The sequence below is a fragment of the Rhinatrema bivittatum genome, chromosome 2, assembly GCF_901001135.1.
Source record: "Rhinatrema bivittatum chromosome 2, aRhiBiv1.1, whole genome shotgun sequence".
In the NCBI taxonomy this organism is placed as follows: Eukaryota; Metazoa; Chordata; class Amphibia; order Gymnophiona; family Rhinatrematidae; genus Rhinatrema; species Rhinatrema bivittatum.
In genome coordinates this window covers 50,419,308-50,446,499 of record NC_042616.1, presented here as the reverse complement: position 1 = coordinate 50,446,499, position 27,192 = coordinate 50,419,308, and the positions used below count along the sequence as shown (strand labels likewise).

Genomic DNA, 27,192 nt, shown 5'->3' with positions numbered 1-27,192 from the left:
GTGCTCATCTCGGCAGATGCTAGGGACAGAGATGACATGTGAAGCAATGAGACCCTGAGTTATATAGGATGATTACTCTCGTTGCATGTTTGATGTCCTCATGAAATTGAAGGAATGCAGGAAAATAAACCTCTAAGGGTTACCAAACAATCCTGGGAGTATAGGAGAGAGATGTAGCAGATAAACTGAGATTATGGTTTTGAGACAGGTTCTTGGGAGATGGGGAAAATGTTCATTTCACTTCCATACACATTTTTTTTTAAACAAGTAGAATTGGTAGACTTTTTTTTCTGCCATTCTGAACTTCTCTCAGCATTGCAAATAAAGATATTTTCAAAACATTTCTGCTGCCAACAGGCCACCAGGAAAAAGAGGAGGCTTGACCGTTCTCTTGTGATAGTATGGGGAATGGTGACTGACAGACCGACACACTTTTAAAGACTGACAACCAAGATGCGTGAGGTTAATTTTTGAGTCACAGAGAAGAGAAGATTGTTTGGATTCCAGCTCCTTGCTAGAGGTTAAAAGGTGAGTGAAATACAAGTGATGCATACAGGAGGACACATAGCCACTCGGGAGTTAAGAGTGTCTATCCCTTGAGCTCCTGGGATGGGCAGCCTAGATGAGAAATAGCATACCTGGGTGCTGGATTTTGTCACAGACAAGCCTATTATTGAGATTTCCTAGATTTGAAAGATGATGGAACTCCACTTGGATTTGGGGTGGGGGAAATGCTGGACACACCTGGAATAAGGGATGCTGTGGGTAGAATACAGAGCTCTATGCAGAGCTCCCAGATTCTTCTTGGAGCAGCATTAAATTGTAGATGAAGCTCCGATGGGGTTTTTTTGGCCTGATAGTTTCCTACATTTTTCTTTGTAGTTTTTCAACTCCATCCGAATTGCTTTCATTGGGCTACGAGGAAATTCTTACATAAGAACATGCTGGGTCAGACCAAGATCCATGAAGTCCAGCACCCTATCAACCTCTGGCAACAGATTCCTCAAGTGATTAAAAGTGCTTTCTATGATTTGTTTTGAATCTGCTGGTTGTTAGTTCATTTACCCTTTCCACCTCACTCGATTTTGTAAGCTTCTATCATTCTCCCTCTCAGCTGCATCTCAACCTGCACAGCCTCTCATCATAGGAGAGATCTTTCATCTACATTAATCATTTTTACCACTCTCCTCTGCACCTTTTCTAGCTCTGCTGTCTTTCTTGAGAGGGGGCAGACCAGAAGTACACACAATACTCAAGGTGCATTCCTAACATTCTGTTACTACCCCATATTATATTTAATTTAATTTCAAATACCGTACTTGTATTCAACTTTTACAACCCTTGGCTGAACAAAGCAGACAATATCATCAAACATAAAAATATATTAAGAACAAAATTCAGAAATAATTGATAAATAATATAAAACAGAAATCCTAACCACCAAATCAATTAATCAGCATAATTAATATCCCATCCCAGTTCACTTAGCTCAGTTATTGGAGTGACTGTCCTTGGTCAGGGCCCACAGACCACAGATCCCCTCTGGCAGCCAGACAAATGGACTTTGTGTTTGGCCACTAGAGGTCACTATTGAGCAATGGCTGAGACTCCCTCCTCGGGTGTTGAATATTCTTTTCCCAGCATTCCCAGCCGTCCCAGAAAGTGAATCAAGATCCTCCTTCGTGGCAGCGAGCTGCAGACCCACTGAGCCAGTTGGCCAGCCCCTGATTTTCTATGTATCATTTACAGTCAGATGTCAGGATCAGGGAAAAAATAATTTTAAAAAGTACAAAAAGCTCAGCAGATAGTTTGATTTCACAAATTTAAAATCACACATCTGTTGTCCAAGGCTTTAAAATTTCCTGCAACTTCAGAAAGGGGGGGAAAAAAAAATTCCACAGAAAAATATGTTTCTAAAAAGTACCGTAGAACTCTGGTTGCAAAGGACTCCTTTTTACGTCCGTGAAAGATTATGCTTGTGATTATAGTTGAATGATTATCACCGATTTGTATTACTGGTAAACCTTTCAATAAAAAGAGTCTGGGTTTGTTTTTTAACAACTTTTTGAACAGAATTTCGGTGTTGTCTTGGGGGGGGGGGGGGGGAAAAAGCAATATTGATTTTTTTTTTTTGTTTCCTTCCTCTCCATAAAAATAGTGAACAGCAGCAGCACCATCACTGACCCTGCAGGATCCTGTTTTCCACATTACACCAACTGCTGCATATGCCCTGAAGTCTTGCCTTCAGCCAATTTCTTATTCACTCATAAATGTCAATCGTCTACCCCATCTTTCTAAACTGGAAAACCAGCCATTCTTAGATACCCTATCAAAAACTTTAGGAAAACCCCAATAAACTATATAAATCAATGTTCTCACATCACACTTGCTGCTAACATTCTTTAAAAAAAAAAATCCAATAAGATTGATTCACAAGCAACAGATTCTGCAGGACCAATGCTGATTTACGGTTATCATTCTCATCCCCTCCACATGTGCAGTCATCTCTTTTTCTACATTGGATTACAATAGTTTTGCCTTCAATGAGGATATTAAACTTATCTCTGGCTACCTAGTTTTATTTTACTTATTTGTGTGTTTTTATATACCGAAGTTTGGTACAAGCCTTCACTCCGGTTTACAAATATAACAACTTCTTACAGTAAAGGTCATAACAGTGTACAATTATGTATTAACATAATTTTTGCATGTCTCTTTACTAAGAGTAGCAGGATAACGTTTAACTTTACTAACAGGTACATAGCAACTGGTAATTAATGCTGTACATTGTAAATATTTACTCTTCCCACTTTCTGATTTGAATCACTCAATGTCCAAGTGGCTATTGTGATAATAATATATTATCACACTATCTGCCAGAGTTGTTGTAGCTAGCTTTACATCAAGAATGGCTTGCTAATTAAGAGACAAGCTGTGTTAGTTGATTTATCTCTTTTTGGAAAGTAATGACCTGACTGGCATGCAGATGCTTGCTAATCAGCTCGCTACCATACTTGCAGTGCTGGAGGCAGAATAACAAGCAGTTTTTGAAATACCGCCCATTTATTTCTCCATTAGGCCATTTACTACCATTAGATAAACACCTAATGCAGCTTAGTAAATGCGCCCCTAAGGATTAATTTTCAAAAGAATTTACAGGCATAAAAGGAGTATATAATCATAGCAATTTTCAAAATCCTACTTGCGCGCATAAAACTATTGGCAATTCAATAGTGTACATCGTAGTAATTTTCAAAAGGCCACTTAAGCATATAAAGTGCATTCGCATATATAAAACCAGTTTAAGTGCATACGTCTTTTTGAAAATTACCACCTAAGTTTGTAGCTATATAAAGATGTTGCCCAAAGTGGTTCAGGCCTGGAATGACCAGCTTTGAGCTTTCCTTGATGGTGAGATACAGTTCTTTGAAGCTGGTGCTGGAGACTCAACCTAAGAATCATGGAGGCTCTCTACCTCTTTGGTTCCTTGGTCTGAGAATAGCCAGGCCCTCAAGTCAAAAGAAGTCCTCTTTACCCAGGCTAGAGCCAAATCCAAGGCTCTGAACATGCAAGCAAACTGCAGAAAAGAGGGTCTGAAGCATTGCCATGTTTCTCTGTCAGACATCTCCAAGAGCCAGGAGGTGCAAGAACTTAGTTGCAAACCATCCAAAGTGGCTGTGTCTGGAGATGGGTTCTGCTTCCCAGGCTCAGAAAACACCACACCCAGCTTCAGAACACTAGTTTTGAGGCCGTTGACAGTAGCCTTCAGAGAGTCATACATTCCTCTATGATGCTAGAGCTGCTATTATCATCATCACTCTTCAAGGCAGAGTTTGACAGGAGATTTGCTGAAAATATTCACTTGATAGGCCAGATGCATGAAATCCCAGCATATTCCACATATTTATTACAGCTAGTGGAGAAGTTACTGATAAATGTTACCCAGGATCCATGTAACCTTTTTACAAACAAAAACGTTTTGGGCTTCTAGCTAGATCAGAACTAGTCCTTCTTGGGCAAAAGAACTACGAGTCTTCATTCACAGCTACACGAGGATATTCCTTTATTTTGATACATCTTCCCCAACTCAGCCCAGCCATCACAATAACAGACCTTGGCCAGGAGCCACAAAAAGCAGCACTTTCAAGAACACAGTTAATGTGGACCCTAAGTCTGGCAATTAGGTGTCATTGATAAGTGATGGCAGAGACTCCCATCCTCAACTGGTCAGAGGAAAAGGCTGGTCTGGGAATCAAACTCACGTCTTCCACATGGCAATGCACAGCACATGCCAATGGTCCAGGCTTCCGAGCAGACAGCTCCTTGCCAAAGTCTCCAGCAACTTCTTTATAGCCAAGAGTCTTTACTTGATCCTCATCGTTCTAGACTGACACAGCTGATCACTTTCTACTCCTTGACGCTCCGTCTTTCCTTTGATTTTGGAACTATGTCCTATCTTGGTTCTTCTCTTACCTTTCCTTACCTTTTTGGAGATCCTCCACCACCAGTGTGCCTCAGAATTCTCTTCCCTTCTCCTTCCAGGCCTTTCTTTGGTGATTTGAGCTCCTCTAATGGCTTTTTGTACTATCTTCATGATGAGGACTCCCAGATCCATGTCTCTCCATCAGAAACTTCACCAAGAATCCACTCCCGAATCTCAGCAGGCTTGACCAACATTACTGTCTGCAAGCCCCACCCATCATCTCAAATTTAACAAAGGTAATTTTCAAAAGGGACTTCTTTTGGTAAAACAGTGTTTTACACACATAAATGGTCTTTTACAAAATAGCCCCCACATTATGCAAGTAAACCTACGCATGTATGTCATGCTGACATATAAGTTCACCCAGACTGAGTGGAGACATTCTCGGGGGGGGGGGGGGGGGGCAGCAAGGGAGTGCGATCGGACTCGAGGCTGAAGGTATGATGGAGCAAGGAAGACCAGAATAGCGTAGGCGATGACAAGGCAAGGGACAGAGCCAGAATCAGGAGACATGGTCAATGGCAGCCGAGATCAGAATCCGAGGATCAGTCCAAGGAGTAGTCAACGAGGCAGGGGTCAGGTTCCAGAGGTCAGATGAGGTCACAAGGCAGGCAGAGGTCAGGATCCAGGTAGCAGACAGAACAGTCAAGGAACAGGCCAAGGTCAGTACCAGAGAGACAGTCCGAGGGTACTACCTGGGGAGACAGGACAGACGGACGCTGGAACAGAAGGACGCTGGAACGAGACTGTGAGCATGGAGGCAAACTAGGTCACTTACAGTGCCGACCCGATTGCCAAGGCAAGGAAGTGCAGGCAGGAACTTCCTTATATTCAGCATTCAATCAGGGCGCGCCACGGAGCTAGGACCCGCCCCTGGCTCTACAAGAGACCGGGCGGAGCGCGAGCACGTAGGGGCGTGGCCAACTCCACTAGAGACGCCGAACTCCGGCGTGAGACCTGGTACATAGTGGAAGGCCTGGCGACCGCCGCCACAGGACGCTGAGGCCTGGAGGAGCTCGCGGCTGCCGCTGGGGAGGCTGATCCGTGACCTGCAGAGTATAATAGTACCCCCCCCCTTCTAGGCCTCCCTCTACACGGTCTAGGCTTATCAGGATAAGTCCTATGGAAGGTTCTGAGGAGCTCCTTATCGAGAATGTTGTGGGAGGGTTCCCATGAGTTCTCCTCTGCCCCATAACCCTCTCAGGCTAAGAGGTATTCCCATCTACCTCGATGCCGGACGTCAAGGACCTCTCTTACCTGAAGAGATGAGTCTGGTTCGGTAGAGATCCGCGGAGGTGAAGAGTCTCTACGAAAGGCTCAACAAAGAGACACTGAATGTGTTGTAGATATCCATGGCACAAGGTAGCTGGAGCTGATAAGACACTGCTCCCACTCTTCGAAGCACTGGAAACGTGCCGATGTCCTTGGGAGCCAGGCGATGAGAAAGAAGTCTCAACCTTATGTGTCGGGTGCTTAACCACACCTTCTGAACACGGTGGAAGAGTGGAGCGGGAGGTCTATGGGCATCAGAAGTACGCTTGGAACGTTCAGCGGCCTGGGTAAGGTGCTCTTTGACTTGATTCAACACCTAACGAATGGTGTGGGCCATGGATTGCGCAGCTGGAGAAGGAACAATCAGCGGCACTGGAAGTGGCAGCCGAGGTTGTCGTCCGAATACCACGGAAAATGGAGATACATCGGTGGCATCAGCGACATGGGTATTGTGCGACAGCTCAGCCCAGGGTGGTAGATCAGACCAGTTGTCCTGCTGGTCATTCACATAGGAACGGAGGAATGTTTTTAAGGTTCGGTTGGTCCTTTCAGCTTGACCATTGGCCTGTGGGTGATAGGCCGATGTGAAATTCAAGGCAATGTTGAACTTTTTACATAGGGAGCGCCAGTACCTAGCGGCAAACTGTGGTCCTCGGTCAGATTTAGTTTCCTTTGGGAGTCCATGGAGACGGAAAATGTGTTTCAAAAACAACTTGGCTAATTCTGGGGCCCATGGGAGGCCCGGCAAGGGAACGAAGTGACCCATTTTCGAAAAACGGTCGATTACCCAGATTACGGTATTGTTCTGGGACGGAGGCAGGTCTGTGATAAAGTCTGATGAGATGCTGGACCATGGCTCGGTAGGTGCTGGAAGTGATTGGAGTAGGCCCCAAGGCCGTCCAGTAGGCGGTTTCTTTTGGGCGCAGATGGGACATGAATCTACAAAGTTACGTGGGTCTTGCACCATGTTGGGCCACCAGTAGTATCTTCGCAACATCTCTAGGGTCCTGGCACAACCCGGGTGTCCTGCCAGCTTGGAATCATGAGCCCATTTCAGAACTCGTTCATGTAATCTACGTGGAACGACAGTTTTCCCAGCTGAGACTGTAGTGGTCAAGGCAAGAGCAGTGGTGGCGAAGGGGTGGACTTCGATGCCCAGAGAGACGGGAAGCAGGAGTTGGGGGCCGGTGACAGTAGCGCCTAAGCTCAGGACCCCCGCCGAGCTCAGGCATTGCAGTTTTCTGGACAGGCCGGACAGAACTGCCAAAGATGTCTAGAAGTGCCACAATAAAGGCAAAGACCCTCCTTCCTTCGACGGGGAAGTTCAGTCAGAGACAGATGCCAAGGTTCACCTCCATAGGTTCCACCACAGAAGAGGGTGGTGGTGCTGGAGTCTTGGCTGGAGGACTCTGGACTTGTGTGGGACATGGTGTAGGAAAGCGGGAAGCCTGCACTTCTAGGTGCCTTTGCCGGAGACGATGGTCGATCTTCCCGGTGAGGGAAATCAGGTCCTCTAGAGACGTGGGAGTCTCACGGACGGAGAGTTCATCTTTGAGAGTGCTGGAAAGTCCATCTAGGAAGATGGCTTGCAGACAATCTTCTTGCCACCCGAGCTCAGTAGCCAGGATCCTGAATTCCACCGTATACTCAGAGAGGGTCCGTGACCCTTGACGGAGGTGGAGTAGATTATGGCTGGCTAAAGCTTGGTGGCCTGGGTCTCCGAAGGTCTGCTTGAAGAGAGCAACAAACTCGGATAATTTGGAAAGTATGGGATCAGAGCGTTCCCATAAGGGAGAGGCCTATGCAAGAGCCTTCCCTTCCAGGTGGGAAAGGATGAAGTGGTGGCCAAACCCGGTAGGGCCCTGGAGGAGGGAGACTCCGCCGAGTCCATGGCCTTGGCAACCTGTTGCGCTCAGGGGTGGACCTTTGTCCTGGAGCAGTGGAGAATGGCAACCTGGTAGGGACCAGGAAGCACCTGCCCCCAGGGAGCGGAGCACTGGAGGAGACAGAGGCTAGGATGAGTTTCAACACTAGGAGCACGTAGGGACCCAGGCCGCTTGGACTTAGGTGGGCCTCGCAGGGTCTCCTGGAGAGGTAGTAGACAGGCATACCCACGGACAGCAAGGGAGCGCAGTCGAACTCGAGGCTGAAGGTCTGATGGAGCAAGGAAGACCAGCACAGCATAGGCGATGATAAGGCAAGGGACAGAGCCAGAATTAGGAGACTTGGTCAATGACAGTCGAGGTTAGAATCCGAGGATCAGTCCGAGGAGTAGTCAACAAGGCAGGGGTCAGGTTCCGGAGGTCAGACGAGGTCACAAGGCAGGCCAAGGTCAGTATCCAGGCAGCAGACAGAATGGTCAAGGAACAGGCCGAGGTCAGTACCAGAGAGACAGTCCAAGGGTTCTACCTGGGGAGATGGGATAGACGGACACTGGAACAGAAGGACGCTGGAACAAGGCTGGAGGAAGACTGTGAACATGGAGGCAAACTAGAACACCTACAGTACCGACTCAATTGCCAAGGCAAGGAAGTGTAGACAGGAACTTCCTTATATTCAGCATTCAATCAGAGTTAGCCGCAGAGCTAGGACCCGCCCCTGGCTCTACAAGAGACCAGGTGGAGAACGCGCACGTAGGGGCATGGCCAATGCCACTGGAGACGCCAAACTCTGGTGTGAGGCCTGGTGCGTAGTGGAAGGCCCGGCGACCGCCGCCGCAGAACGCCAAGGCCTGGAGGAGCTCGCAGCTGGCGCTGGGGAGGCTGATCCGTGACCTGCAGAGTTAACGAGGTGAGCAGGCCCGTGCGCGGGCTGGGCGCGGAAGGGGCGCGTAACATATGCACATGCATTTAGTTAATATGCTGCAAATCATCCATATTTTGCTGTAAACTGCCTAGGGCTGAAAGCATTGCCAATATATAAATACAAATAAATAAATGCATTCCTTTTTAAAGCTGATTTTAACTTATCAACATACCCGAGACAGAACTTCTTATCTTTCCTCCCAAACCCACTTCCCCATTCCCCCTTTTTCTATCCCTGAGGATAACACTGTCAACCTTCCAGTTTCCTCAGCCCGCAACTCTAGTAACATCTCTCTCCTTTTCTGCATACTTTCAAAAACTGCTAAAAGGTGTTTTTTCTTATATCACCAAAATCCATCCATACCTTTCTCAGTACACTACTAAAAGCCTTTTCCACTCTCTCATCACTTCCTGCTCAGACTACTGCGACCTCCTCCACACAGGAATCCCTCTGGACCATCAGTCTCCACTACAGGCTGCTCAAAATTCAGCTGCACGACTTCTTCTTCCAGTGTCATCATGACCAACTGAACCCTCAAGTAACTGCATTGCTATTGAAAAAGGCTCACTTCCTGTGCATGGGAATCTTTGAGACATTCAAATGTCTCTATCGTATCTCCCCTCTCTCTCCTTTCCTCATGTTTTCCATGATTTTCTGGCTGTCCCACCCTATTACAAATTTTATCACTGGCAAAACGACAGACTTTTCTTGACAATCCTTCCTCTATGTCGCTCATAAAAATGTTGAAAAGAATCAGTCCAAGGACCGATCCCTGAAGCACTACTAGTAACAACCCCCTCCTCAGAGACTCTAGAGTGGTATGGACTCTAGAGTGACTAACCCAGGCAGTCACTCTAGAGTCCATACCAAGGGCATTCAATTTATTTATAAGTCTTCTGTGCGGAACTGTGTCAAAGGCCTTGATTTAATCCAAGTACACTATATGTCTACTGCTCTTCTCTTATCTAACTCTCTGGTCACCCAATCAAAGAAATTGATCCAATTCATCTGACAAGATTTACCTCTGATAAAACTATGCTGCCTCAGATCTTGCAATCTATTGGATTCCAAAACTGCAATATCCTCTGTTTTAGCAGCAATTCCATTAATTTGCTCACACAGAGGTCAGACTAACTTGTCTGTAGTTCCCTTCCTCCTTCTTACTTCCACTTTTATGAACAGGAATGACATCTGCTCAGATACCCACAAATACAAAGAGAGGCAGATACCACGCCGCATCCAGACAGGCACCTCACAGTTATGGCAGCACAAACTCCTTCCACTGCCAGACACATTGGGAACTAACACAAAACCTTGCAAAAAAAAGACACTCAATATCTATACAGTAAAGCTATCATTACGTAACAGTAGTAACACCAAGGACTAAAACAAAAACCGTACCTATGAAAAACCAGCAGTGTAAATATTACACTGGATCCCAGAATATCAATATACCGCTGGGGAAACAAAGCAAACCCAATGCTGTAGATCCTTACACAGACACTACATTCTAGCAGAATCTCTCACCTTGGTAACTTGCGCAGAACAGTGGCAGACCCTCATCAAATACAGAATAAAGGATCATAAATTAGAACTAGCAATATGCAGACAAAAACTGAAATGGAAACCCCCAAGAAGCCAGACTCTGTGTGTAACAATGGAAAACTAGAACCACCATTCCTCATTAAACAAACAAAATCAAGAAACAAAGCATCAATAATAAAACCATACTAATAAAAGAATAAATATTTTAAAACTATTGACAAATATAACAATGGAGAAATTACTTACCTGATAATTTCGTTTTCCTTAGTGTAGACAGATGGACTCAGCACCAATGGGTATAGTGTACTCCTGTTAGCAGTTGGAGATGGATCAGATTTCAATCTGACGTCAGCCCCTAGTACTTATACCCCTGCAGGAAGTGCAGCTCTTCAGTATTCTTCCTTGCAAAGCATTGTGGATATATGTGTGACTGACTGATTGATTAACTTAATATGGTTAATTTAGATAACTTTGTTAGAACGTTAAAAACTTGAATAACTTGATTAACTTGAACTGGTTGATTGACTATAGCTGGAGACCGCCAGTGAGCTCAAACGGAAAGCATCGACACCCGGCAGGGTGGATGCCCTAGGTAAATGAAAGCATGGCTTACCCTTGATTCGTTGAAGGACCATGTATCACGGCAGCCAAGGGTGGGCTGCTGAGTCCATCTGTCTACACTAAGGAAAACAAAATTATCAGGTAAGTAATTTCTCCATTTCCTAGCGTGTAGTAGATGGACTCAGGACCAATGGGATGTATAAAAGCTACTCACGAACTGGGTGGGAGGCTGCCCGTGGTACACTTAGGATTGCCCTTGCAAATGCTGTGTCCTCCCGAGCCTGAACATCCAGACGGTAGAATCTGGAGAAGGTATGGATGGAAGACCACGCTGCCGCCCTGCAGATCTCGGCAGGTGACAGCATTCTAGTTTCTGCCCAGGAAACCGCCTGAGCCTTGGTAGAATGGGCCTTGACCTGTAGAGGTGGTGGTTTTCCCGCTTCTACGTAGGCCGCCTTGATGACTTCCTTGATCCAGCAGGCTATGGTTGCCCGCGAGGCCGCTTCCCCTTGCTTCTTCCCGCTGTGAAGGACGAAAAGGTGGTCCGTCTTTCGTACTGGTTCTGACATTGCCAGGTATCTGGATAGGAATCTGCCGATGTCGAGTTGGCGCAGACTAAGGGCTTCTTCCGACTTCTTCAAGCTGTCCATCGTAGGTAGTGAGATGGTTTGGTTAAGGTGGAAGTGTGAAACCACTTTGGGGAGGAAGGAGGGAACTGTGCGTAGCTGAATGGTCCCCGGGGTGAGTCTGAGGAATGGCTCACGGCAGGACAGTGTCTGTAGTTCTGAGATGCGGCGGGCCGAACACATGGCCAGCAAGAACACCGTCTTTAAGGTTAACGGACGGAGTGACAGGCTTTGGAGGGGTCTGAAGGCAGATCCCACTAGGAACTCCAAGACGAGGTTGAGGTTCCACAGAGGTACCGGCCACTGTAGTGGTGGGTGAATGTGTTTTGACTCCTTTCAGGAAGCGTGATACATCTGGGTACAAGGCTATGCTGTCATCCTCGCTCCTGGAGCCGTAGCAAGACAATGCGGCCACCTGTACCTTGATGGAGCTGAGGGACAGACCTTTCTGCAGTCCATTCTGTAAGAATTCCAGGATCACAGGAACTTTAGAGGAGCGTGGTTTGACGTTGTGGTCTTTGCACCAGGCCTCAAAAACTCTCCAGATCCTTATGTATGTTAGAGATGTGGAGAACTTGCTCGGAGGAGGGTATCTATTACTGCCCCCGAGTATTCCCTCTTTCTCAGGCGGGCCCTCTCAATGGCCAGACTGTAAGAGAGAATTGAGCTGGATCCTCGTGGAGGATGGGACCTTGTTGTAGTAGGTCTCTGTGTGGAGGCAAGGGTAGTGAATTCCCTGCCAGTAGTCTTCTCATGTCTGCGTACCAGGGTCTTCTTGGCCAGTCTGGGGCCACCAGGAGGACTAGCCCCCTGTGCCGCTGAATCTTGTGAATGATTGCGCCTAGCAAGGGCCATGGCGGAAAGGCGTATAGCAGGGTCCCTGGTGGCCAGGTCTGTACCAGGGCATCGATCCCCTGGGACTGCGGATCCAGCCTGCGGCTGAAGTATCTGGGTACTTGAGCGTTGGATCTGTTTGCTAGAAGATCCATGTCTGGAGCCCCCCACCGATTCACTATCATCTTGAAGGCTGTGGGTGACAGCTTCCATTCTCCTGGGTTTAGACTTTCCCTGCTGAGGAAGTCTGCCGTGGTATTGTCCTTCCCGGCGATGTGGACGGCGGAGATGTCCTGGAGATTTGCTTCCATCCAAGCCATCAGAGGGTCTATTTCTAAGGACAACTGTTGGCTTCTGGTTCCGCCCTGCCGGTTGATGTAGGCCGCTGTCATGGTGTTGTCCGACATCACTCTAACCGCTTTGTCTCGAAGTCTGTGGGCGAACCGCAGGCAGGCTAACCTGACTGCCGTGCTTCTAGGAGGTTGATGTTCCACCCCGGCTCTTCTTCGTTCCACCGCCCTTGGGCGGTTAGCTCTTCGCAGTGCACTCCCCACCCGTGTAGACTGGCATCTGTGGTGAGCAGGGTCCAGGTTGGGGAGGATAGTCTTGATCCCCGGCTCATGTGGCTGGTCTGTAGCCACCATCGTAGCTGGGTCCGGACTCTGCCCGGTAGTGGTAGATGTACAGTGTAGTTCTGGGATCGTGGACTCCACCGTGATAGGAGTGATCGTTGCAGGGGCCTCATGTGGGCTCGTACCCATGGCACCTCTTCCAGTGTGGATGCCATTAGGCCGAGGACTTGCAGGTAATCCCATGCTGTGGGACGAGAGGTGCTCAGCAAGGTCTGGAGCCGGTCCCACAGCTTTGATCTCCTCTTGGGGGATCAGGCTGACCTTGTCTTCCTTGGTGTCGAATCGGACTCCTAGGTATTCCAGTGACTACGAGGGCTGTAGGGAGCTCTTGTTTGTGTTGACTACCCATCCTAGGCTTTCCAGTAGGGTTATGACTCTGCTGGTTGCTTGGTGGCTTTCCTCCGGTGATTTTGCTCTGATCAGCCAATCGTCCAGGTAAGGATGAACGAGGATTCCTTCCTTCCTGAGTGTTGCCGCCACCACTACTATTACCTTGGTGAACGTCCGGGGTGCCGTGGCTAACCCGAAGGGTAGTGCCCGGAACTGGTAGTGACGATTCAGGACCTTGAAGCGTAGGTAGCGCTGGTGTTCCTGATGAATTGGGATGTGTAAGTAGGCCTCCGACAGGTCCAGGGATGTGAGGAACTCTCCTGGCTGTATTGCGCGTATGACCGATCATAGGGTTTCCATGCGGAAGCGTGGGATCCTTAGGTGTCTGTTGACCGACTTGAGGTCCAGGATGGGCCTGAATGTACCCTCTTTCTTGGGTATGATAAAGTACGATACAGAACACCTTGACGACCATAATATTCTCCAGCCAACACAACATGGCTTCAGAAAATTCTTCAGCACCAAAACCCTCCTCCTTGCCCTCACCGATACCATCCTCAGAGGTCACGACAGAGGCAAATCGTTCCTCCTGATACTTCTTGATATATCAGCCGCCTTTGACACCATCAACCACAGAACACTCCTCACCAGACTTAAAGAAATTGGTCTACGAGACACTACAATCAAATGGTTCAAATCCTACCTCTCAAACAGATCCTACATCGTCAAGACAAACTCATCTGAATCCTCCCAAGTGCCCCTCACACATAGCGTCCCTCAAGGTTCTTCCCTATCCTCAACCCTCTTCAACATTTACCTCCTCCCACTATGCAAATACCTATCAGACGCAAACCTCACCTACTTCGTCTATGCAGACGACATACAAATATTACTCCCCATAAGCAAGTCCATTGAACTCACCATGGAAAGATGGAACAAACTCAGCTCAAAATTATCCCACCTGCTATCTCAACTATCACTCTGCCTCAACCAAGCTAAAACAGAAATCCTTCACATCCAAGATGACCGTCCCGCATCTCCCCTCAAGTGCACCCCCCCCAAACAACCCAGCAAGCTCAAACAACCCGGGGGTACCAAACATCTCAGGAATATCACTCACCCCATCCACAAGAAACCTGGGCGTAACAATTGACAGCCAACTCAACTTTAAACGACACATCTCCAATACAATTAAGGATGGATTCTTCAAGCTCCAAACACTGAAAAAACGCAAACCCCTTCTCCAAGCGCATGATTTCCGAACAGTCCTTCAATCAATTATTTTCTCAAAACTCGACTACTGCATCTCCCTCCTCCTTGGCCTCCCAGAAATCCACATCAAACCCCTACAAGTTCTACAAAACGCCGCCGCCAGAATCATCACTAACAACAGAAAATCCTCTCACATCACACCCACTCTCAAAGAACTCCACTGGCTGCCCATCACACAAAGAATCCACTATAAAACCCTCACCCTCATACACAAAAAAAATAAACAACAACAAAATGAACTGGCTAAACAATGCAATACAACCATACCCCACACAAAGAAATCTCAGGTCATCCAACACTGGCCTTCTTTCCATCCCCAATCTCAAAACTGCACACCTCAACACAACCCGCAAACGAGCCATAACAATAGCGGGCCTGACCCTATGGAACTCCCTCCCCCCCCATCTCAGAAATGAACCCTCATCACAAGTCTTTAAAAAACATCTCAAAACATGGCTGTTCTTAAAAGCTTTCCCACCTGACACTTAACCTGCCCGAATGCATCTCTCCCCCCTCCTCATACCTCCCTCCTTCCTATCCTCCTTCCCCCGACCCTCCCCCCCTGCCCACCCTCCCCTTACTTCCTTCAATCAACCCTGATACCTAAACTATTTTATCATCAAGACATAATGTACATATGTTATATGCCATAATATTATTTTTTCCATATATTCCTGTTATAATTGTTACCATGTTATATTTATCATGTTATAATGTAAAATAGGGCAGAACTCGCCCTATCCGCTCAGTTACCTGTAAACCGATGTGATATCTCGATTGAATGTCGGTATATAAAATAAATAAATAAATAAAATAAAATAACGTCCAGTATTTATTTCCTGTGTAGGTACCGGGGTTATGGCTGTGAGCTTCTGCTTCTGGCGGACCTGGGGAAGGGACGCTGGTTTCTCTTCGTCTTGTCTTCCGGCAGGCGAGGTAATGCTGAGTCGCCCCATTTGTTGGCCAGTTTCTCTAGTTCATTACCGAAGAGGAGGGATCCTTTGAAGGGCATTCTCGTGAGGCGTGTCTTGGAGGAGGCGTCAGCCGACCAATTTCGAAGCCAGAGTTGTCTCCTGGCTGCCACTGTGGACGACACTCCTCTGGCTGCTGTGCGCACTAGATCGGAAGCCGCGTCAGTGAGGAATGATAGTGCTGATTCCATGTCTTCTCCCAGAGTGTTGTTTCTGGCTTGGGATAAACAGGAACGTGTCACCACGGTGCAGCAGGCCGCAATCTGCAGGGACATGGCTGCCACCTCAAATGATTGTTTTAGTATGGCTTCCAGGCGCCGGTCGTGTGCATCCTTGAGCTCCGCTCCTCCCTCCACTGGGATGGTTGTGCGCTTAACGATCGCGCAGACTATGGCATCCACTCTAGGGCACGCCAGAAGCTCCTTGGTTGCTAGGTCCAGGGGGTACATGGCCGATAAGGCTCGACCCCCTTTGAATGAGGACTCCGGTGCATTCCACTCCAGGTCAATTAGCTGTTGTGCCGCCTGTAAGAGAGGAAAATGGCGAGACTTCTGTCGAAGGCCCTCCAGCAGGGGGTTCATTCTAGGTTCCCCCGAGGTGCCTTGGCCCGGGATAGCGAGCTCGATAGGCATTGGGATACAAGGTCCGGGAGCTCATCCTTTGAGAAGAAGCGTCTCAACGTTCGGTGTGGCTCTGTCCCCGAGGGAAGTTACCCCTCCTCAAGGGGCTCAGCTTCCTCTTCGGAGAAATCCGTGTCCCCGTAGGTGGTGGGAGCCTGTGCCTAGGCCTCGAGGGTCCTGGGGCCTGAGGGTCTTCCGGTGGCGCATATGGCTGGTCCGCCCGGGGTTCAGTTTGCATTTTGACAAAGACGTGAATCCCCTTAAACAACTCTACCCAAGAGATCGACGCTGGGTCTAGGTTGAGGGGCGCCCCCTGAAGAGCTAGCACTGGGCCCTGGGTGGGAATGGCCCTGACCTGGATCTCCCAGGGCCTCCTCACAGTGTGCGCATAGGGCATCGGCTTCCTTGCTCTGTGCGGCTCTGATGTGGCATGCTGGGCAGAGGCCTTGAGCTTTTATTCCTGTTTCTGGAGGTGCCCTTTCTGTGGACGCGCAAGCTCTTATGCGCTCCATTGCGTCTGACATGTGCGCGCAGATGTGCGCCTTGTACTGTGCGCGTAACTTATGCGCGTAAGGTTTTATGTGCGCCTAAGCTTAATTTGTGCGCTTGGCGCGGCGAGCAAGGCCAAGATGGCGACGGCGAGCATGCGGGCAATATGGCGACCTCGGAGGGTCTCCACTTGGGCAGACCCTGGAACAGCCGGGGCCTAGCCCTGCTTGGGCGGATCAACCCGGTGGCACAGATTCCGATCGTCGACCTGTGCTCCTCCTCGATCTTCGGAGACCGGGCTAAAGTAGAAGCTTTCCACCTTACCTTGCCTTCGGCGCTTCCCGGTTTCGCTCCGGGCGGTTTCCGGCTGCGGGGGGGAAGAGGGCAACTACCTTCACCGCCGCACTCGAGGGGGTGCACCCGCTGCCTCTCAGCCATGCCCGGGATCGGGGGCTAAGTCCTCGCCGCGATTCGGCCGCAGGACCGAGGCTGCCTCTACGCCGCACCCGAGGATTCGGGGGCTAGGTCCCTGCCGCAAATCGGCCACCGGACCGAGGCTCACCTCCGAGGGACCATGGAAATCACCTCGGGAAACTCAACTGGGGGAGGGACCTGAGTGTATCACCGCAGGAGTGCGGGGCTCGTCTTCAGGTAGGTTTCTTCTTTAAATTTCGGGTTTGTTCTTTAAATTTTGGTCTAACGCTCTGAAAGCGTGCAGATAGTCCCTAACTGCTATGGAGACGGAAAATACTGGAGAGCTGCACTTCCTGCAGGGGTATATGTACTAGGGGCTGACCTCAGATTGAAATCTGATCCGTCTCCAACTGCTAACCGGAGTACACTATACCCATTGGTCCTGAGTCCATCTGCTACACGCTAGGAAACATCTATTAATTACAATCATATACATTTAATTTCCCAAGCACCAATAAAATATTTCAAAACAGGAGACACATCAAATAACAGCCAATAATTAAAACTAGTAAGGAGTAAAAAAAAAAAAAAAAGCCCTGCTGTCCATACCTGGGAACTCAATTTCCAGTCACCCTGAGATTGTCGAGGATTAGGGAGCTGGGGGGGGGGGGGGGGGGGCACAGAAACTTTACCCTCTCTCCTACACACACTTGCATATTCATTCTCTCTCCCACATACACACATGCTCTCCTACCCAAACCACACACTCTCAAACATAGGCTCTAAGACCCTCTCACTCCCCCCACCAAGATCTTACTCCCCCAGATTCCCTCAGACAAACACAGGGCCTCACTGTCACTGTCTCATACACATCCAGAGCCCCAGGCAGGCACCCATTCACACACACAGACCTACCCCCCCAGGCAGGCACCCATTCACACACACAGACCTACCCCCCAGGCAGGCACCCATTCACACACACAGACCTACCCCCCAGGCGGGCACCCATTCACACACACAGACCTACCCCCCAGGCGGGCACCCATTCACACACACAGACCTACCCCCCAGGCGGGCACCCATTCACACACACAGACCTACCCCCACCCCCCTCCCCCAGGCAGGTACCCATTCATACACACAGACCTACCCCCCAGGCAGACAGCCATTCACACACACAGACCTACCCCCCCCTCCCCCAGGCAGGTACCCATTCATACACACAGACCTACCCCCCAGGCAGACAGTCATTCAGACACTTTTGCCATCGCCTTATCCACCTATTTGTGTCGGGTGATCTAAATGTGGCCAATTACCCCAGATCCCACTCTTCTTTCACGCTTAGAAGAATTTTGTCCCCTATAAAATACCGCTCCCTTGGATTTTTGCAGCACAGATGAAAAAACCTTTTGTTTTAAAATTGTAATCTTAGCTGCCAGACTCTAAACTGTTCCTTGAGCTTTGCTAGATCCTTCCTCATGGGTTTTTTTTTTTCTTTACACCTTCCTGGTCATCTACACTGTTGCAAATTTACCTTTCTCAATAATCTTTCTGCAATGCTACTCATGAAAGGGGGTGGCTGGGAACAACCTCGTTTTCAGCAGCTCCAGGGCTTCGAGCTGTATGCAGGATCTCTCTTTTGTGAGAGATTAGTAAACTCTTGGCAGTTATCTGTATGCGGTTTGATTTGAGTCCTTGGAGATACTTAACCCTCTGAACTGAAGTTAATTGCTCCTTTAGAATCTGAATTTTTCAGTACAACCTGGGGCAGAGCAGGGCACAAACACTAAATGCACAAACTGAAAAGCATACCACACCCATGATCCTTCTAAATTAATATTTACCAAGTTAGGTGTGACACAGTCTTGTCCATTTAAAATTAAATATCTGTCCCACCTGAGAAAGCCCTCAATTTTCTCATCTACTTAAGGAGTAATGGAACTGGATTTGCCTACAGTTGCTTAGAACTGAAGTGCTCGTTATGCAAATATCCTTGGAAATAAAGACACTATGCTGAGCCAAGCTGCCACTGTCTGTTACCAATGTGAATAAAGCCGCACTTCAACTTTATAACCTTGTAGCTTCTGACAGCTAATCCTCATTACCTCGTCTTATTTCTCCTTTTACACTCCTCCTTGTGACCTTGAACCTCCATTCAATAAGCAAGCTGCTCTAATCTGTATCCTTCTCCTCCATCATCAATTCCTGACTCCGTGCTTTCTACCTGGCTTCCTACATGCCTTCCTGAGCGGTGCATCCTGCCCTCTCTCTGGCCTGTTGAAGTCTCACCTTTTTAAGGTTGCTTTGAAATGGCTATCCCTGATCATAGCCTTGTTGTCTGTAGCCGTGTTTATTTTAACCAGTAACATTTCCTGAAACCCATTGCGAGCTGCAAACCAGGTGTCAGAGAACCTGCAGCCAGGGTTGGTTTCTGGGGGTAGCCCTCCGGCCACTCCAAAGGCCCTTTTGGACCACAGATATGCGTGAGCCCCTGCACCACGATGCGACCTGCACAACCATGGGGTTGGCCAAGGTACATGCTGCAGTCGGGTGAGCGCATCCAGAGGCAAGCAAGGATGACACTGAAGACACAGACTCCAAGCAAGATGAGGCACCAGGCGAAATCTGAAGATAAGGAGTCCCGGCAAAACGAGGAACCAGACGAAGACTGAAAACAATGACCAAACAGACCAAGGCTCCAGAAGTGAAGGCATGGGAACTCAGGACCAGAACTCAGAAGACTATGAACAAGACTAAGAACTCAGGAGCAGGACCCTGAAGACTTGGAACCGGACTCAAGGTCTGAAGGCTGAAGACACCAGAACACTGAGACGGACTGAAGACACAGGTCACTGGCAGAACGCTGGCACAAGCTGAAGACACCAGAATGCTGGAACAAGGCAAAGACCACTGAAACCAGTCATGGACCAGGATGCTGAAGCAGGCTGAAGACACCAGATGCTGGGACAAGGCAAAGACTAAGACACTGGAACAAGATGAAGACCACAGGAGACCTTGCAGGACCAGAGACTTAGAAACAGGAGTGAAGACCTGGCATCACAAGGAACCCACAAAACCAGGAAAAAGAGACCGGTAACCTTGCAAAGACCAGGAGCAAAAACTGATGAGCTTTTTTTTTTTAAAGGGCAGCCAAGAATGATGTCATCTGAAGGGGCCATGGGGCTTTTCCCACCACGGTCCCTTTAAGTCTTAAGCAAAGGCAGGCACGCATGCACGCGCTCGCATGCACCTAGGAGGCAATGTGCTGCATTGGGGATCATCGGCAGCGTTTCAGAGCCACACCAGCACAGAGGCGGGGTCCAGCCACGCAGGACTGGAGGTGAGAGAAGCCACTTGCGGGACCCACTTGATCGCAGGAAACCTAACACTAGGGAAGCCAGGGTTCAAATCCCACTGCCACACTTTGTGACCTTTGGCAAGTCACTACACCCTCCATTGCCTCAGGTACAAACAGACTGTTGAGTCCTCTGGGAACATGGAAGTACCTGGAGTACCTGAATGCAATTCACTTTGAAGTGTCCGAAAGGCAAAAAATAAATAGTATCGTCAGCATCTCTCAACTAAATTGTAAGCTTCACTTATGGGCCGATTCAGTAAAGTCCGCGGGAGAGCGGACAAACGCCCACTCGCCTGTGCGCGCGATTATGTATGCGCGATTATGTATGCTAATTATGACCCGGAGCGGCGGCTGTCAGCAGGTTTGACAGCCGAAGCTCAATTTTGCCAGCGTCGGTTCTCGAGTCCGCTGACAGCCACGGGCTCGGAAACCGGACGCTGGCAAAATTGAGCGTCCGGTTTTCGGCCCGACAGCCACCGGCCCATTTTAATTTTTTTTTTTTTTTTTATTCTTCGGGACCTCTGACTTAATATCGCCATGATATTAAGTCGGAGGGTGCACAAAAAAGCAGTTTTTACTGCTTTTCTGTGCACTTTCCCGGTGACAGCAGAAACTAGCGCCTACCTTTAGGTAGGCGCTAATTTCTTAAAGTAAAATGTGCGGCTTAGCTGCACATTTTACTTACTGTATCGCGCGGGCATACCTGATAGGGCCATCAACATGCATGTTGAGGGCGCTATTAGGTGCCGCGAGTTGGACGCGCATTTTCCTCCCCTTACTGAATAAGGGCTAAGGGAAAACGCGCGTCCAAGGGCAGGTTAACAGTGCACTCCATCGGAGCGCATTGTACTGTATCGGCCTGTTAGTGAGGACTTTCTCCTACTGTGCCTGATCAAAGATGTAAGGTGACATCTCTCCTCCCAGGGAAGAATCAGTACTACATGACTGCACTGGAGCATCTCAAGGTGCATCACAACACTGCTAAATATAGTCTACAAAAGACACCGGTGTGAAAGGAGACAAAAAGGTTTTCCCCTTCAAATCTAACTATTCCAGGTCTTGTTTTCTCTGTTGTTGCAGAAACATGGCTAAATCAAGGCACTTTACTGTTGCCTGTTGTTTTCTGTTTAAAATGTGTATGCATATAAGGATGTAACCAACCATGTGCACTGTAAATTGTGTGGGATATATATTTTTAATGATAAATAAAAATTTGTAAAAATCACTTCTACAGATTGATTTGCAGTACAATTCTTTTTTCTTGTTTTCCCATCTCATAGGATTAATATTGAAGCCCAATGACTGCAGCATTAGACCAGATGGAGAAATCCTGGGATATCTCCAGATAACCTCGCTGTCACGTTCCCATATTATTGTATCTCCCCTGTGCTTTCAAGTCCCAACTGAAACCTCTATCCCCTTCTGCACCCCCTAAAAAAAAACAAAAAACTATTTTTTGCAATGTTTCTCTCTAGTTTAAAACTGTCCTTTATAGCCTTTCACAAAACATTTCCCTGAGGCAACATACATGGACTATTAAATGTTAACGTAGGCTCATCGATTGAATGAAATAATGCAATTGCCGTGTTAGTCCTTTCAGAGGCATAACAAATTAAGGTTAAACATGCAAGTTGTAGGTGGAGTGATTTAATACATTAAGGACTAGCTTCTGAAAGTTTAACATTCGCCATCAGATAAGTACAAATGTCTCACATTCGTTTGACCTTTACTTCTACAGTCAATTCAGTGTTATGGATTCTCCTGTATATTTCCTGTCCCCAGGCTCATTCCTTGCAAACTCCTACCTGAGCAGAAGCCCCTGCAGGCATTTCCTGCTCTGCTTCCCGGGATTTGTCAGATGACTGTAGACCGAGCTCCTAACGCTGGATCCTGAACAGGAATTTAAAAATCCTAAGCACAGAGATCGCTCCCTTTCTTCATGGCTGCTGCTGCTACCCCTTAGGATGGGCTGCCCAAGGCATGTTGGGAGTTGTAGTACTTCCTGGACAGAATCTCCTCCCCTTCACCAATTCAGTAGTGATCTCTCTGCGCACAGCCATGCTTTATACTAGGAACTACAACTCCCCACAGCACTCGGCTTTAGCATCGTCCTGTTTCACTTCCGCCAGCTACTGCTATTGCAACGACTGACAAGAATAGTACAGAATAACCCACTAACCCTTTTGTGGCAGTCTCCTCCTTTACGTGTAACAAATAAGTGGAAATTTCCAAAACAGGGCTACTACAATATCTGATTTTATGTGTAAATCTTTTTTATTGTTGTGAAATTAGCACGTAAATGCACAGCTTCATTGAAAATAAAGAGTAGATAATTCCACAAACAGAATGTAAGCAATGAGTAATGCAAGTGTCAACAGGGGGCTAATAGTCTTACACTGTCTATAACAAATCCCCCCTTCTCCCCTTGTAGACAAGTAGAACAAGGCAAGAAGATAAGCAGACTTACATCAACTACATAGTAAGGACAAAAGCATAATTAGGTTACATTGAAGCTGATAAAACACTTCTTGGCCTTCTATAGAAAGGAATTAATACATAGATTTCCGGTTTGGAAAAATTCTACTAAATTCCTGACAATACTTTCTTTGCTCTACAGCTTTCCTTGCAACAAATAAATGGAAACCTCCAAACATAATCTAATATTTTAAAATTGTTTAATTTCCTTTTATATGGGGGGAGGGGCATATGGATATTACAAATCGAGGAAGCACGGGCAGTGTGAATTAGGAAGGAAGACAGAAGACATGGAATTGTAGTTGAGAAGGGATTTGTTGTCCAGGAGCAGAAGATAAGTCCTATAAACAAATTCAGTTACCGTTACCCAAAACAAATTATTTTCAATCATGGCCTTGCCTTTTTAACTCAGTCTTGAGTTTTTGGTCTGTACATTTTATTAATCTGTCTTGACCAGATTAGAGGTTGATTAGAGCATGGACTATCTCGTGTCTCTCTGTAAGCCGCTGTGTATGACTTGTGGCACTATTCAAATGACAATAACAATAATCATAACTTCATTTACCAGAACTGCCAAGTTTTCCAGTTCCAGGAGAAAAAGGCTTTTTACCTGTCTTTGTTTTGAAGCAATAGCCCAATGCAGGGGAGTTTGTAATCCTTTCATTCTACCTATTGAAATCAGTGCTGCAAGCAGGGCTTAATTTGTGGGGGCACTGCCTGGCATGCTGATCCACCACTTCTATTTAGATTTAAGAGGCAGAGAAGCTGGAAAGAGGGGGATGAGCCTTGAGCAGAGAGCAACCACTCTGCCCCTGTTGTTCTTTGTTCTGCCCTTTCCCTTCCTATTCTCTTCAGAGAGCAGGAAGAGAGAGTGTGATTCTGAAGCAAATACTGCAGCAGACAGAACAGACACAAAAAAATGGTTTAATTAGTACAATTTTGAAACTTGTGAGCAGTAGTGTCAAGGCTTCAACTCTGGCTACTTTGCTACTGCTCACAAGTTTCAAGCTTGTGCTAATTCAACTCCTACTTATATCTGTTACACTGGGCGTAATTTCTGGTGGAATGATCTAGAACAGTGTTCTGCCACCTTTTTTTTCCTGGGATCTAAGGAAGTGGAGCAGAGCAGAGAGAGAGAGTAAATCAGTTCTTGTGGGTGAAGGACGGCTGGATGTTGATCACTGGCTAAGGAGGAGAAAGTGTTTGGTAGTGAGTTTCTGGCCCCACCCCCTCTCACAGATCACACCTGGCCATGGCCCCCACTCTTTGCCCCTTCCCACTGCTCCATAGTTCCATTTCCTTTTTGTCTACAAATTAAGCCCTTGCTGCAGGTCTCCTAATGCAAAAAGAGTGGAGGAGTAGCCTAGTGGTTAGAGCAGTGGGCTATAAATCAGAGACACTAGAGTTCAAGTCCCACAGTCATTCCTTGTGACCTCGGGCAAGTCACTTTACCATCTATTGCCTCAGGCACAAATTTAGGCCTAAATTTATAAAAAAGCAATAAATACTGCATGCAATATAAAAAGGGGTGTATTTTATGGTAACGTATTATGCTCATTTTACCAGTGAGAGAGAGAGAGAAAGACGGACTATAAGGCCATTGTAATAGTTAGCTATTGTTCTGTTCGCACGTCTCATTCTGCATGTAAAAGTGGCCCCTAACCCCTACACTACCACTTAAATTTCACCTCGAGTTACTTGGTGGGTCTCCTAAAGTAGCATAAATAGCTACTTGCTATGGTGCCACCCCCAAAGTGTCTCTCTCTCCCTCCCTCCTCCCCTTTTAAAAATTAGCATCGCACCTTTTCGCATGCAAAAACGCCATAACGCGAGTTGATAAATGACCCTGTTAGATTGTAAGCCCTGTGGGGATAGGGAAATACTTACAGTACCTGGCTGTAATCCACGCTGAAGTGCCAAAAAGCAGGATAAAAAATATAAATAAAGACAGGGGCTCATATTGAGCACCCATTTTCCTATCACGCACACAGCCACGTTTCCTGGGCACCCAATGCAATATTTAAATGAGCTGCTGCGTTAAAAAGGATGTGCTAGGGAAGAATTGTACATCCCTAGCACTCAAATGCATCAGGCGCTCAATTCAAGCATCCATTTTATCCCACTTCAGGACAATTTCGCCCAACAGACATGCACAATAGCAAGGGGCAAAATCGGCCTGAAGCATGTCTATTGTGCGTGTATATTGTGTATTCAGAATTTTTTTTCCCATCAAGCCATTATATTATATCGTTACTCTCAACAATGGCAAGCAAGAGATTTAAGTATCGCAATGATACTATTAGGAGGAACCACAGAGGACAGTATTTTTAAAAATTTCTCCTGAGCCCTGGACTCGGGGATAGACTTAAAGCCAGCTCCATAGCTGGTGTTAAATTTGCAGCATTAAAAAGTGTGTGCTGGGCATCCAGCGATTTTCTGCATCAGAGGGTAATGACTAATAGCCTCATCTACATGGAATTTACATGTGACGAGCTCTATCCACTATGCGTTTGTATGGGAGCGCATTTTGGATGCGCTAATCTTCTTATGGCAGTGGGTGCTAGTCTAGCGTGTTCAAAACGCACATAAACTTGTGTGCTAGGCTGGGAGCACTTTATTGCATCAGCCTCTAAGAAGGGGTTGTCAGAAATCCAGAACAGCCACCTCCCTTTGGGAGACTATCATAAAACGAAGAAATTTGTTAGAAAAAAAATAAAATAAAAGGAGCAATTTACAAGGTTATAAACTTGCAGGAGGCACGGGCGCTGTTTAAAATTACCATCCTTGAGGCCCAGACAAAATGCATTCCCTGCATTAAAAAAGGTTGAAGGGAAACCAAACGACTGCCAGCATGGTTTAAGAGTGCAGTGAAAGAAGCAATTAGAACCAAAAGGGAATCATTAAAAAAAAATGGAAAGCAGACCCAAATGAGGAAAATAGGGAAGAACACAAGTATGGCAAATTAGATGTAGAAAAGTAATTATTGCAGGCAAAGAAAGAATTTGAAAAGAAGCTTGCCTTAAATGTAAAAACAAGTAATAACATCTTTTTGAAACAAAAAGCCTGTGAAAGAGTCAGTTGGGCTATTAAATGACTGAGGGGCAAAAGAATTGTTCAGGGAGGACAAGCATACAAACTAAATTAATTATTTGTCTCTGTCTTTACTGAGGGTGTCATATTCATACCCACACAGGAAACATTTTTTGAAAGTCATGGCTCTGAACAACTTAAATAAAATCACTATGAAACAGGAGGATGTAATAAATCAGATTGATAGACTAAAGAATAACAAATCACCAAGACTGGATGGTATTCACCCCAGAGCTCTGAAGGAACTGAAACATGAAACTGAAGACTTGTTTTTTGATAGACTAAAGAATGGTCAGTTTTCCAAATGGAAAAATTCATTGGTGGAGTGCCCCAGGGTGTTGCGCATCCCATCCGCGCTCGGCCCGCGCATGGGCCTGCTCACCTCGCTAGCTCCTCCGCGGGTCATGGATCGGCCTCCCCAGTGGCAGCCGCGAGCTCCTCCAGGCCACGGCGTCCCGCGGCGGCGGTCGCCGGGCCTTCCACTGCGCACCAGGCCTCACACCGGAGTTCGGCGTCCTCCGTGGCGTCGGCCACGCTCCTACGCGTGTGCACGGACAACCCGGTCTCTTGAAGGACCAGGGGCGGGTCCTAGCTCTGCGGCGCGCCCTGATTGAATGTACTACTTAAGAAAGTTCCTGCCTGCACTTCCTTGCCTTGGCAATCGGGTCGGCACTGTATGTGTACTAGTTTGCCTCCGCATTCACAGTCTTGTTCCAGCGTCCTTCTGTTCCAGCATCTGTCTGTCCCTGTCTCCCCAGGCAGCAGGGCCGGTGCAAGGGGATTTGGCGCCCTAGGCGAGCCTTCTTCCTTGCGCCCCCCCCCGGTCTCGGCCCCGACTCCTACCTCATTCTCAATCACGCCCGCTGACTGGAGTTTTCTGGGTCGCGAGCAGATTGGGCACTGCTTGCGGCCCACCAAATCTCCACTCCTCTTTGCCACCACTTGCGGCCCCATATGGCTCGCACCCAGTGGTGCACCAAGGGTCTCCAGCGCCCAGGGGCCAATGCATTTGTGTGCCACAGAAAATCAGTGGCATCTCTAGACAGAAGAATTTGTTTTGGGTGGGGGGGGGGGGGGGGGGAGCCAAAATGACATTTCTTCATCACACCCACCTCTATAGCATGGATCCTGCTTTAAAATTGGTTATAAAAAAAAGTGTTGTTAAAAAAAGTCCAAAGGGTCCTCTGCATTATTTTAAAAAGCTGGCCAGATTCACACTTCTAGTAAAACTGCTATAAAATTATTTGATAGCCTCATTCACCTAATTCTATATGGATTATGAGAGTGAAGTCTGGAATATATAGGAAGGGACAGAATGTCAATACAAATCCTGCACCTCCAGTTCTGTATCTCTGTGCATCCACTGAAATTCCCCCAAACAATGGAGCTTGGATGTTTCCCTTACAGCTCATCAT

The 27,192-nt window shown here is 47.4% G+C and overlaps 1 protein-coding gene across 3 annotated transcripts in view; it reads right to left on the bottom strand.

Annotated features, from left to right (window-relative positions):
* The window catches only part of LOC115083927 (gastrula zinc finger protein XlCGF28.1-like), a 57,960-nt gene that overhangs the window by 8,988 nt on the left and 21,780 nt on the right, over positions 1 to 27,192 (bottom strand). The window contains exon 1 of one of the 3 annotated variants that reach the window (XM_029588036.1): positions 22,018 to 22,223. The exons of the other annotated variants lie outside the window; for them this stretch is intronic. Within the exon in view, the coding sequence (XP_029443896.1) occupies positions 22,018 to 22,041 (24 nt within the window). The 5' untranslated portion in view covers positions 22,042 to 22,223. Of the gene's footprint in view, positions 1 to 22,017; positions 22,224 to 27,192 lie in introns of those variants that run through there. 3 annotated transcript variants of the gene reach the window in all.